We start from the raw sequence: 14,058 nt of genomic DNA, 5'->3' as shown, positions 1-14,058 counted from the left end.
GTTTGATGAAAATACCTCATTTTATCGGAGTGTTTACTAGAGACAAGTTATTTGCTCGTCCTAAACGATTAGAATCAGCAATTATTAACTTGGACTCGGAAAAAGGTACAGGCACGCACTGGGTAGCGTATAAAAAAATCGGAAAACAAGTGAAATACTACGACAGTTTTGGAAATTTACCACCGCCATTAGAAGTACAAAAATATTTTCACGGATGTAACATTAATTTCAATTACAACAGAGAACAAAGATTTAATACTACAAACTGCGGACATCTGTGTTTAAAATTTTTATCATGTACACCATAACTTTAAACGGAAACTCGAGCGAATTGACGTGTGACATTTCTCACCGTTGGAATTAACAAACACAGCACAAATTTGCCTTTTGAGTTTACAAACAAATAATTCAATACCTAACATTGAACCTAGTTGTAATACTATAGGTTTCCGTAATATGATCGGTCAAAACGAATATGTTATTATACCTACGGATGCGCACGAGTTGGATAATTTAGAGTCTGTTATACAAAAAATGATGCCCAACTATATCAATTGGTTTGAATTAAAAACAAACACTAACACATTGAAATGTATGCTATCGTGTAGTCACGAAGTAGACTTCTCAGTTGAAAATAGCATAGCATCATTATTAGGTTTTAGAAATGTTTTATACACTACTGGTATGACTCACGAATCTGAGAATACAGTAAAAATAATTAAAATCAACAGTATAAAAGTAGAGTGCACCTTAATAACTGGTTCATTTGGTGACGGAGCGCCGAGCCAGATCATACACGAACTTTATCCGACTGTAGCAACAGGATATAAAATCGTGGAAGTACCTATAGTCCATTTAAAATAAGAAACGTAGACGGCGGCTGACTACTGCGCATGGGCGTGGCCTCACTACGAATGTCGAGCTTTGACACTGTCGCCAGCGATAGCGTCTCCTCATTCTATTGTTGACCAGTGACGCGAACAAATAACTTGAAATGCATTGTTTCCTATTTTGTCACATTCGGTGCGGACCCGGCACGGCGGCGCTGCGTTGGGCCGTATTTACCGTACGTCAGCGCAGCATACAACCTTTTTATTATTATTATGAAACCATTTTTTTTCGAGTTATTACCAGGTATATTACGTAAAAACGTAAAATATACAAACAAATTTAAACATTATAATTATTTATTACAAGACATAAAAATATAAACAGAAATTAAAAAAAATAGTCAGTCATAAAAAAAAAAATATAAAAACATAAAAAATAAATTAATCATAATCAGAATCAGTGTCTCCCGTTATTGTTAAAACACAAGGTTCCATTTGATCAATCAATTCGTCCATGATATCGTCGACTTTCCAAATTTTCTCTTCTTCTTCGATAACATGTTTGATGAAATTTTGCCAATTTTATGATGTCACCCTTTCAATTGCGGTATGAAGAAGTTGGCGAACTTCGTCGATCTTAAACGTTGTGTTTTCACGTTTCGCGCGACCTTTTACCATAACCCATGCCAATTCAATTGGATTAAATTCGCAATGATAGGGTGGTAATCGGAGTACGGTGTGACCTGCGTCTTCTGCAATTTTATCGATTACGTAGGATTTATTACGTGGTATTTCGCGTACTTTGGCCATCAGTTCATGCTTCAAAAATGGTCTGTCAAGAATAACACCTTTTGATTGAAGCCACTACGATAATTGGGCTTTATTCCAACGCGTACTTGGATATTTTTCCAGTTTGACGGAATGATATGGTGCGTTGTCCATTACAATAATGGCATTAGGTTCAGGTCGAGGTAGAATAGCCTCAAACCATTCCTTGAAATTATCACCATTCATCTCATCGTGATAATCAGCACTATTTTTTTTTGATTCAAAGCATAATAATCCACCTGGCAAAAAAACCTTTGTCCGAATAAATATGGAGTATTATGAACCGCTTGCCCTTGCCAGTTGGGTTGGTCGACCCGGTCGCGTATTACCAAACCGACTAGAGCCCCAGCGCCGTATATAAATACGCTGTTTTCATTGGTTTATTTGAAAAACCCGCGCAAATATGTTTTTCTTTTATCAAATATAATATTATTGATAACGTTAATATAAAAATATTAACTCGCAAAAATGAATAAACAGCAGTACAGCACTAATTAGTAATTTCTTAAAATTCCCAAAAGAAAGGGGGTCAACTTTGAAAGACACTTTATAATTTATTATACAATCTTTTAGTTTCTGAATGTCTGCCATGAGCATGATTCAATATTCTCAAAGAGAAATACTCTTTGCCTACTGTCACAGTAAAATCAACTTACAAGTCAAATTATTAGATTATAGATTATGTTGTTATTCAATGTTTTCAACATTTTTATTAGGTATCAAATTAATATATTAAAAAAAAAAAAAAAAAATGAAATTTATTAATTGTTTTATGTATTGTAAATAGTTGGTATGGGTATTAATATTACTAACCAATAGGTAATTAGTAACTATAATATTTTTATAGTAAAATGTACCTAAGTAATATGTATTTGTTGTTATTACACATATAGGTAACAAAATAAAAAAAAAAAAACCTTAATCAGAATTTCAATTGTAATCAATAACAAGAACAGTTTTTTTTAAACTTAATTTGATTTATACAGTTATTAATTAACGTTAGGTAATTAACAATTACAATTATTAAATATTGGAAAAAATGCATTTAATGATTTTTCCAATGACTTTTAACGTTCAACTGGTTTTTAGCCATATTGCAGCTAAGTTTATGACTAGTACCTCTGTACCTACACATTATAACTAAAGTCTTAACATAATTAATTATCATCTAATTTATTATATGATTATATCATATTGAATAAGCATGAATATTATTTTTATTAGTTTTTAAGTTGAATAGGTATACATAAATATTATACAAATTGATAATATTAACATACTTAAATTGATAAGGTTAATATTATATACCTAAGTTAAAAGTTTGAACTTTTCAATTAAAACTGTTTCAACGTTTTACTAGAAAAATGAATTTTGACACATTAAATGAGTATCTATGTCAACTTAAAGACAATTTTGTGTGCGTTATCGATGAAAAGAAAAGTGATGTAGAATCTAATGTATATATTGTTAGGGCAAATAATATTGAGAATAATGAATCTGCCAAAAAGTTTATACATTTGTTCACAACAGTAACAAATACATCATATATATTTAATTTTGAATTGCAAAATCCAACCAAGTAATATATTATTTAAATCCAAATTAAATAAGTTGTAAGATATATTTAAAAACAATAATTTTATATTGTGTAGGGTAATTTTCCACAAGTATTTTATCTGTCACCATACTTCAAAAAAAAAAAGTACTAACCAAATTACTGAACGTAACACTGGTTGCTTATCTTCAATTGATATTTTATTAAAAAAAAATAACAAAAATACTAGGAAGAATGATGATTATTTAAAGTGTTCACCTCCACTAAATGCTTCAATCAAAATTGTATGGACTCATAATCATGCCGTTGACTCATGTGATGCTTTAAAATTTTTAAGAACAAAAAGTGAAGTAAGAATTCTTTATAATTTATAAATGTCTTTTACTCAAGACAGAAGTTGTTTATTTTTATCTTATTGTATATTGTTTAAGAATGTTGGCTAAAATCAAATGTTTGATATTGGTTCTCATACTAATTACAGAATATGAAAAAGTATAATCTCCAAACATATTATTATATTTTCATATTTATTAATTACAACTATTTTCACTTTTGTATAATTATTGACTGTTCTGCTAAATAGTTAAGATACTAGAAGCTAATATATAAAGAAAAAAAAAAAAAAAAATTACTACTCATTTAAAATATTAAAATATTAGACAAAATGTATTTAATGATTTTTCCCATGACTTTTAGCATTCAACTGGTTTTTAGCCATATTGTAGCTAAGTTTATGAGGTCTTTTTTGGTTTGTATTTAAGCTCTGATTATTTGGTCTTTTACCAGAATTTATTCTTCTAGAGCCTCTAGTAATACCTTCCTTTCGCCGACTTATAGATGTAGGTTGCACTTTGATTTGACCTCTTCTTTTGTTGATGTTGGATGATTTAATACTCAATGAATACATAAAACTAGCAAATTGAGAAGAATTTGTAATTTTTTTTAATCTGTAACCTAATTTGTTCAGTATTGGTTCTGGTAGTGTAGGAATCATATCTTGTAATATTGACCATTCGGATTGAACAACTGCAACATTGGAATTTAAAATATCATCGGTATCTCTAATTTGAGTATAAGTGTCTATATTCTGAGATACACTTGATATTTCGTTTGAGGTTGTTGTTTCCTTTGTTATACATTCGTTATTTTCACAATTTTCTGAATTATTCACTGTTTGGTTTAATGTTTCACTGACAATTTCTGAACTGCTAGGTAAACTTTCCTTTAAACCCAAAAAAAAAGTTGGCTTAGGGCATTTGTCAATTCCTAAAGCTAATACAGCAAGTTCATGCCGTTCTTGCAATGTGATAGCAGGTGAATTTGGGAGTTGTGCTTTAATGTGTTTATGGATCCAAGCTTGGTGTTTGCAAAATGATCCTGCATGTCCCATTTTGCAAGTACAAGCACCATTTTCAGTATTGATAAAGTATGTCACATTTTTAGTAGTCATACTTGGGATGGCATATGTTGTTTCATTTATTTGTTTTAAGTCAGATATGTTAAAATTAATCATTTTTTAACATAACTTATCATACAACCTTTTAGTTTGTGAATGTCTGCCATGAGCATGATTTAATATTCTTAAAGTGAAATACTCTTCACCTACTGACACAATAAAATCAACTAATGCCACAACATTGTATGCTTTGGTTCTATTCAACAAAATGTCTTTCATTATTCGAATGGATGCTTCTGCATAATTATTTGTGTCATGATTGCGATATAAAATTCTAGATCGATAAAATCGTACCCACTGTTCTTGCCTTTTACAATTTCTCTCAAATCGTTTTATAAAATTTGTTGGTGCTTCATTTTTAATTCGAGATTCAATGTTTTTGAACTCTTCTTCAGACATAGAATACATAGCCTATAACACAATTTTCATTAAATTCAGTTATTATAATTATTGTTTATTAATTTTATTTTAAATATAACATACCGACTGAAATAATTTCATTAATGGCAGTCTATCATTAAGATTTATTCCATTTTTAGAATCGTGTAGCCATCGCCACTCAGCTTGACACATATGAAAATGGCAAAGAAATTGCTTTGCCTTTGGCCACAATTTACTTAAAGCATTTTTTTCAGCTGCAGAATCATCCGTCATAAAAACCAAAGGACTCTACAATTAAATCATGGCTATTAGCATCAATTTCCTTTAAATATTAAATATAAGCATATTTAAATAGTAATTGTAATTCTCTACTAGAACAGTAACCTTAACAATTAATAAAGTATTATGTATTTTAACCTCTATTCCACCAAAACAATTATGAAAATTCTTTTGAAGAAGTGATAATGCTCCAATGTAACTCTCTTCAGTTTGTCCTTCATGTATCATAATAGCTAATGGAATTGCTCCAGCTTTTGATGGACTTAATATATTAGTAATAGTGGTATTAGTGGAATCCACACTACTACTTGAATCAATAAAAATTATTTCCCATCAGCATTTCATATCCTGGGCTCTTTTCATAATGGGAGTTACAACAATGGCTGCCCAAGGATTATTTGTTTTTATCATTATTTGAACTCCTGTTAAAAAAAAAGTTGAATTTAAACTTAAAAAATGACTTGAGTAAAAACTGCCAAAATAATTGAAAATATGTGAATAGCTTTTAGTATTTAACATTCAAATTTTTTTCGTGTGTTCTTGTTTTATGTACTTGCCTTTTTCATTGTAAACTACAATTTTTTCTAGCAACTTTGGAAGAGGTTCATGTACTGGGCCAAAATTGTCTTTTCTCCACTCATCATGTAGGTAATACACATGTCGCATTGTGGGATTTATATTAGCATTAGCTAGCAAAGTACATGAATTTTCTTGCACTAATAGTTTATTTTCATGTAAATGCTTGGCTTCGCTTGGAGATAAACCATTTTCAAAGTATTCCAAAAATACATTATTAGTCTGTAATATTTAATTACTGTCATACCAAAAAATTGAAATGCACACAATATTTAATAACAATTAATTATTAAAAATTGAAAAAACTATATAATATCTAAAAATGTCCTAAATTACTATTACATTGTAATGCTCAGCTATTCTAATTTTTATACATTCAATATAAATTATTTAAATTGAGTTTTGAAATGTACCTAATTTAAATACTTAATGTCCTAATGCATAGATTAAAACGAGCAATTGACTTAAATCACCTCAAACAATTTAAAATGAGATATTATAAATAATTAGAATAATTATATTTATATTATATACAACTATACTTATCAAAACTCTAGTCTCTAATACCTAGTGATTTAATCATATTATTTTAATATAAAGATATTTCTGAATATCTAGTAAACCGAATACTTAGGTGAACACTGTATTAATATAATCTGTCAAATATCAGAATAAAATATGATTCTATATTAACAAGTGGACTTAAGTAGTTATATTTAAAATAAAAATATGCAATACTTATATCAAAATTAAAATAAATATATTACATATATTATAAAAGAAAAATATACCTAATAATATATAATAATAATATATAAGTACAAATTAGTATGTACAATTATTTACTGCCATTTTTAACCCGGATTAATTAACTAATTAACTGAAACAGTCACCCATTTAAAATACCTACGTTAATTTTTGAGTAGTAGGTATTTTTTTTTCTTTATATATTAGCTTCTAGTATCTTAACTATTTAGCAGAACAGTCAATAATTATACAAAAGTGAAAATAGTTGTAATTAATAAATATGAAAATATAATAATATGTTTGGAGATTATACTTTTTCATATTCTGTAATTAGTATGAGAACCAATATCAAACATTTATCAAAAATGGAATAAATCTTAATGATAGACTGCCATTAATGAAATTATTTCAGTCGGTATGTTATATTTAAAATAAAATTAATAAACAATAATTATAATAACTGAATTTAATGAAAATTGTGTTATAGGCTATGTATTCTATGTCTGAAGAAGAGTTCAAAAACATTGAATCTCGAATTAAAAATGAAGCACCAACAAATTTTATAAAACGATTTGAGAGAAATTGTAAAAGGCAAGAACAGTGGGTACGATTTTATCGATCTAGAATTTTATATCGCAATCATGACACAATAATTATGCAGAAGCATCCATTCGAATAATGAAAGACATTTTGTTGAATAGAACCAAAGCATACAATGTTGTGGCATTAGTTGATTTTATTGTGTCAGTAGGTGAAGAGTATTTCACTTTAAGAATATTAAATCATGCTCATGGCAGACATTCACAAACTAAAAGGTTGTATGATAAGTTATGTTAAAAAATGATTAATTTTAACATATCTGACTTAAAACAAATAAATGAAACAACATATGCCATCCCAAGTATGACTACTAAAATGTGACATACTTTATCAATACTGAAAATGGTGCTTGTACTTGCAAAATGGGACATGCAGGATCATTTTGCAAACACCAAGCTTGGATCCATAAACACATTAAAGCACAACTCCCAAATTCACCTGCTATCACATTGCAAGAACGGCACGCATGAACTTGCTGTATTAGCTTTAGGAATTGACAAATGCCCTAAGCCAACTTTTTTTTTGGGTTTAAAGGAAAGTTTACCTAGCAGTTCAGAAATTGTCAGTGAAACATTAAACCAAACAGTGAATAATTCAGAAAATTGTGAAAATAACGAATGTATAACAAAGGAAACAACAACCTCAAACGAAATATCAAGTGTATCTCAGAATATAGACACTTATACTCAAATTAGAGATACCGATGATATTTTAAATTCCAATGTTGCAGTTGTTCAATCCGAATGGTCAATATTACAAGATATGATTCCTACACTACCAGAACCAATACTGAACAAATTAGGTTACAGATTAAAAAAAATTACAAATTCTTCTCAATTTGCTAGTTTTATGTATTCATTGAGTATTAAATCATCCAACATCAACAAAAGAAGAGGTCAAATCAAAGTGCAACCTACATCTATAAGTCGGCGAAAGGAAGGTATTACTAGAGGCTCTAGAAGAATAAATTCTGGTAAAAGACCAAATAATCAGAGCTTAAATACAAACCAAAAAAGACCTCATAAACTTAGCTACAATATGGCTAAAAACCAGTTGAATGCTAAAAGTCATGGGAAAAATCATTAAATACATTTTGTCTAATATTTTAATATTTTAAATGAGTAGTAATTTTTTTTTTCTTTTTTTTCTTTATATATTAGCTTCTAGTATCTTAACTATTTAGCAGAACAGTCAATAATTATACAAAAGTGAAAATAGTTGTAATTAATAAATATGAAAATATAATAATATGTTTGGAGATTATACTTTTTCATATTCTGTAATTAGTATGAGAACCAATATCAAACATTTGATTTTAGCCAACATTCTTAAACAATATACAATAAGATAAAAATAAACAACTTCTGTCTTGAGTAAAAGACATTTATAAATTATAAAGAATTCTTACTTCACTTTTTGTTCTTAAAAATTTTAAAGCATCACATGAGTCAACGGCATGATTATGAGTCCATACAATTTTGATTGAAGCATTTAGTGGAGGTGAACACTTTAAATAATCATCATTCTTCCTAGTATTTTTGTTATTTTTTTTTAATAAAATATCAATTGAAGATAAGCAACCAGTGTTACGTTCAGTAATTTGGTTAGTACTTTTTTTTTTTGAAGTATGGTGACAGATAAAATACTTGTGGAAAATTACCCTACACAATATAAAATTATTGTTTTTAAATATATCTTACAACTTATTTAATTTGGATTTAAATAATATATTACTTGGTTGGATTTTGCAATTCAAAATTAAATATATATGATGTATTTGTTACTGTTGTGAACAAATGTATAAACTTTTTGGCAGATTCATTATTCTCAATATTATTTGCCCTAACAATATATACATTAGATTCTACATCACTTTTCTTTTCATCGATAACGCACACAAAATTGTCTTTAAGTTGACATAGATACTCATTTAATGTGTCAAAATTCATTTTTCTAGTAAAACGTTGAAACAGTTTTAATTGAAAAGTTCAAACTTTTAACTTAGGTATATAATATTAACCTTATCAATTTAAGTATGTTAATATTATCAATTTTGTATAATATTTATGTATACCTATTCAACTTAAAAACTAATAAAAATAATATTCATGCTTATTCAATATGATATAATCATATAATAAATTAGATGATAATTAATTATGTTAAGACTTTAGTTATAATGTGTAGGTACAGAGGTACTAGTCATAAACTTAGCTGCAATATGGCTAAAAACCAGTTGAACGTTAAAAGTCATGGAAAAATCATTAAATGCATTTTTTCCAATATTTAATAATTGTAATTGTTAATTACCTAACGTTAATTAATAACTGTATAAATCAAATTAAGTTTAAAAAAAACTGTTCTTGTTATTGATTACAATTGAAATTCTGATTAAGGTTTTTTTTTTTTTTATTTGTACCTATATGTGTAATAACAACAAATACATATTACTTAGGTACATTTTACTATAAAAATATTATAGTTACTAATTACCTATTGGTTAGTAATATTAATACCCATACCAACTATTTACAATACATAAAACAATAATAAATTTCATTTTTTTTTTTTTTTTTTTAATATATTAATTTGATACCTAATAAAAATGTTGAAAACATTGAATAACAACATAATCTATAATCTAATAATTTGACTTGTAAGTTGATTTTACTGTGACAGTAGGCAAAGAGTATTTCTCTTTGAGAATATTGAATCATGCTCATGGCAGACATTCAGAAACTAAAAGATTGTATAATAAATTATAAAGTGTCTTTCAAAGTTGACCCCCTTTCTTTTGGAATTTTAAGAAATTACTAATTAGTGCTGTACTGCTGTTTATTCATTTTTGCGAGTTAATATTTTTATATTAACGTTATCAATAATATTATATTTGATAAAAGAAAAACATATTTGCGCGGGTTTTTCAAATAAACCAATGAAAACAGCGTATTTATATACGGCGCTGGGGCTCTAGTCGGTTTGGTAATACGCGACCCGGTCGTTAGTCCTTTGTTGAACGCATCGTGTTTGGAAAGAACAGTATTGTCCTTCCACACGCGGTCCACACAATCGCCAGCATTCAACCACGTCTCGTCCAAATAATAAATTTGTCGACCTTCCTGACGATACTTACGAATATTGTACCAATAGTTGTGACGCCAAACAATCAAATCTTCCCTCTCCGTTAGCACACTGCACATTTTTCTTTTTTCGAATACGAAATCCAATTTATTGATGGTACTTTACAAAGTAGATCGTTTGAAATTAGGAAGCGATGGACCTTCATTTACTGCAATTAATATTTTGTCGATCGTAGGTAATTCACGACGCAACCAAAATGAATGAATTTTTTGCCGTAATCCATTGCGATCCAGATCATCAATTTTGTCGAAAAGAGACGACTTAACACGCTTTTTGTTGGGAGATGAAACCGTATTTGTACGTCTGTACTCAGTGATAGTCTTACTAATTGTTTCACGACCTAAACCCAAGGCCTTTGACAAATTAGAAACAAGATCTTCGTACTTGATGTCCGGCGATTTCATCAAAATATCTTTGCACAAATTTATGACCATTATTTTTTGACGGCTGTATATATACTGTAAAAAAAAATTATTAACCTATATGAACAACTAGTGTAAAATAATTATTTAATAAGTAAAATAACACATAATACAATTATTATTATTTATGTAATATACATCGACGAAGAATATAAAATATGAAAAATGTTTGATTTACTTTTCTTTTTGGATTTTTTCGTTTTGGAGAAATAGTAGACAATTCATCTGGATCAGAAATATAACCCAAATCGTTCATGATGAAAAAAAATGTCTGCAGAAATTAAATTGTGAACACACGTTACGCTAAGAACAGTCGGAACACAATGACACCGAATTCCGAATTTGACATAATTGTACAGACTACAACGAACGACAACGGTCGCCGTCGGTAAAATAGACACACGGTGGGGGAAACATCTGTCCGCCGCCGTCGAAAACTGGTCGCCGCCATCTACGTTTCTTATTTTAAACGGACTATAGACATCCAGTTTTCTATGGTCTCAACACCACTTCTATAAGTAAAGTAAATATCGTATTAAAAGATCAAAACGACTGTTTAATAAATTTACGTGGTGAACCGATTACGATTCGTTTGCAAATAACGCGTGGAGATGGCTCTCAAATTTAACATAAATATAAATAGAGCTAAAATCAAAAAACCAGTTAGTGAAGTGCCAGCAGTTAAAAAGTCAACATCTAAGCCGAAAAAAACTGAAATCAAACTCACGAAAAATAATTTAAATTTTCTCCGTTCCTTGCAATAATGGATGACACATATTTAGACGTTGTAGCCGACGAGTGTAAAATAACACAAATTAATTATCAGTCGTTTACTCCATATTCGAACATATCTTTTTCTAATAACGATGATATTAGGATAAATGTTCTGAATATGGATAACTACACATTACCATGTGAGAGTTATCTTTACATCGAAGGAAAAATGAATAAACCTGCAGATGTCGTTGGAGACGTTTGTTTTTCGAATAACGGATTGGCATTTTTATTCTCTGAAATGCGGTACGAGATAAACAGAATAGTTGTGCAGAAAATAAAATCATCAGGAATTTCGTCATGTTTGAAAGGATACTGTTCGTATACTCCAAACGATTTACACACTTTGGAGAATGCGGCTTGGAGACCGATTACTGACGATAACAATAAAAATTTCATTACCAACAATGTATTTACCGGCTGCGTTCCGCTAAAACATTTATTTGGATTTTTTGAAGATTACAAAAAAGTATTACTTAATTGTAATCAACAATTGGTTATCAATCGCTCGTCTACCGATTTTGACGCTATTCATGTTGTGGGTTCCGGAGATAATAACGTTGAGAAAAATAAAAAAATTACAATTGAACTTACCAAGATAATATGGAAGATGCCTTTCATAAAAGTTAGTGATAAAGAAAAATTAAAGCTGTTAAAAATATTGGATTCTTGTATGACATTATCATGTGCGTTCAGAACATGGTATCTCTGCGAATATCTCGTACTCCCTAAAATTACTTCACATTCGTGGACGATAAAGTCTAGCAATTTACTTGAAAAGCCCAGATTTGTATTGATTGGATTTCAAACAAATCGAAAAAATAATACAACACTCGATGTCGGCCAATTCGACCCCTGTCGATTGAAAAACCTTAAGGTATACTTAAATTCTGAAGTATATCCATATGTAGATTTTCGAGCAGACTTTCAAAACAAACAAACTTCCATATTGTACAAAGCGTGCACAGATTTTCAAAAATTATACTATGAAAGAGACTTCAGCGAGCCATTATTGTCAAAACATATTTTCAAAATCGTGTACCAATCGTCGTTGTCGATCTTTTGCGTCAGAATGACAACGTTAAATCCTCGACCGTAGACGTTCGAGTGGAATTTAAAACCGATACCACCATTCCAGAAAAGACTGCAGCTTATTGCCTCATCTTGCATGACCAAATTATAACTTATAATCCATTTAATGGCGATGTTAGAAAATTGTAAATAGTTTGTAAAATAAAAATACATTTTTTTTAAATTATTTTTTTGTTTTTATTATTATCTTAAGGTTAAAAAAAAAAAGATGGTTCTAGCTTTTGTTGAAAAATAGCATAATTTATAAAATCTTGACAAACATGTTTGTCTAAACATTTTCTCATTAAATAGCCGCATATATAAGTAAGAGAATTGGTTTCAGGGATATTTAATTTTTGGTAATCAACTGTACCAATAGTGATAGGAGTAAATTTAAAAGGATTATTTGTTTGTTTAGGATTTAAAATTTCTAGAAATGACGGTGATAAATTTTTTAATTCTTTTACTTGACAAAGAACTTTATCTATATCTTCGATGCGATTCGCACTTGGTGAATGCTTGAAATATTCGAGACAAAATATTTTTTTAAAGGCCCAAATAAACTGGATAGGGGTGGGGTTATAATTGTTACCATGTTGTTGACGAAATGTCCCAAATAAATTTTCTAAACAATCTTGATTAATTCTACCAGTACGAAGGGTATATTCTTCATTTTGTTCAGGGTTTAAGGAATTCCACAACATTTTTAAACCAGATATACTAATCAACCACCCATTAATAAAATTTACTTTTTTAGTTACATCAGATCCGTTAAACTTATGAATTACTTTCATGTTTTTAAACATTTTTTCCATTATAGAGACTGTGCATACGTCGGGAAACATCGCGCTCTGGTGGACATTATGAATACTAATTCCGGGACGATGTTGTTATTATTTGTATACATTCTATTAGGCCGTAATACAAATTATACAACTATAAATACAATAATAATTAATTAATCATTGTATTTTTATAAATATAATAATTTGATGTCACATTGATTAAGGAGGTTGTTGACATTTCAAATTTGATTAATATATTATGATTATCTATATTAAAACGTACTTTTATTAGCTTAGCTATTACCTTTAGCAACGAGTTTTTTTTTATAATAATTGTAGTGTACACATTTATTTTACAACAATGGCAAATTTAATAATAAAGTATGGGTTTCAAAATATTAAACCACACTTTTCATATAAAAATAATAAGGGTAAAATGTTATATGACAGTAATCATGTGTTTGGAGTTCAGGAACTGAAGCTTATTGATGGGTTAAGTGTAGTAACTGGTTCAGTTGTTAGACAAACAAGTGTTACTTTAGAGCCTTATAAAGTGAAACTTGAGGTAATTAAATAAGATTTTTTTGGTAGAATTTTTTATTAGTAGTAGATT

General features: G+C 28.9%; 1 protein-coding gene across 1 annotated transcript; it reads left to right on the top strand.

Annotated features, from left to right (window-relative positions):
* The first annotated feature begins 11,578 nt into the window (after positions 1-11,578).
* On the top strand, positions 11,579-12,688 carry LOC126553959 (uncharacterized). The gene has a single exon (XM_050209074.1). The coding sequence runs from the start codon at positions 11,579-11,581 to the stop codon at positions 12,686-12,688; it is 1,110 nt and encodes a 369-aa protein (XP_050065031.1).
* The last annotated feature ends 1,370 nt before the right edge of the window (positions 12,689-14,058 follow it).

The sequence above is a fragment of the Aphis gossypii genome, unplaced genomic scaffold (assembly GCF_020184175.1).
Source record: "Aphis gossypii isolate Hap1 unplaced genomic scaffold, ASM2018417v2 Contig00381, whole genome shotgun sequence".
NCBI classification, from domain to species: Eukaryota; Metazoa; Arthropoda; class Insecta; order Hemiptera; family Aphididae; genus Aphis; species Aphis gossypii.
The sequence above is the reverse complement of the archived record's forward strand: the minus strand, read 5'-3'. Positions and strand labels throughout refer to the sequence as shown.

Bases quoted from the DNA above. Each gene is read 5' to 3' on its own strand.
- LOC126553959 (XM_050209074.1), top strand. From the start codon at position 11,579: ATGGATGACACATATTTAGACGTTGTAGCCGACGAGTGTAAAATAACA.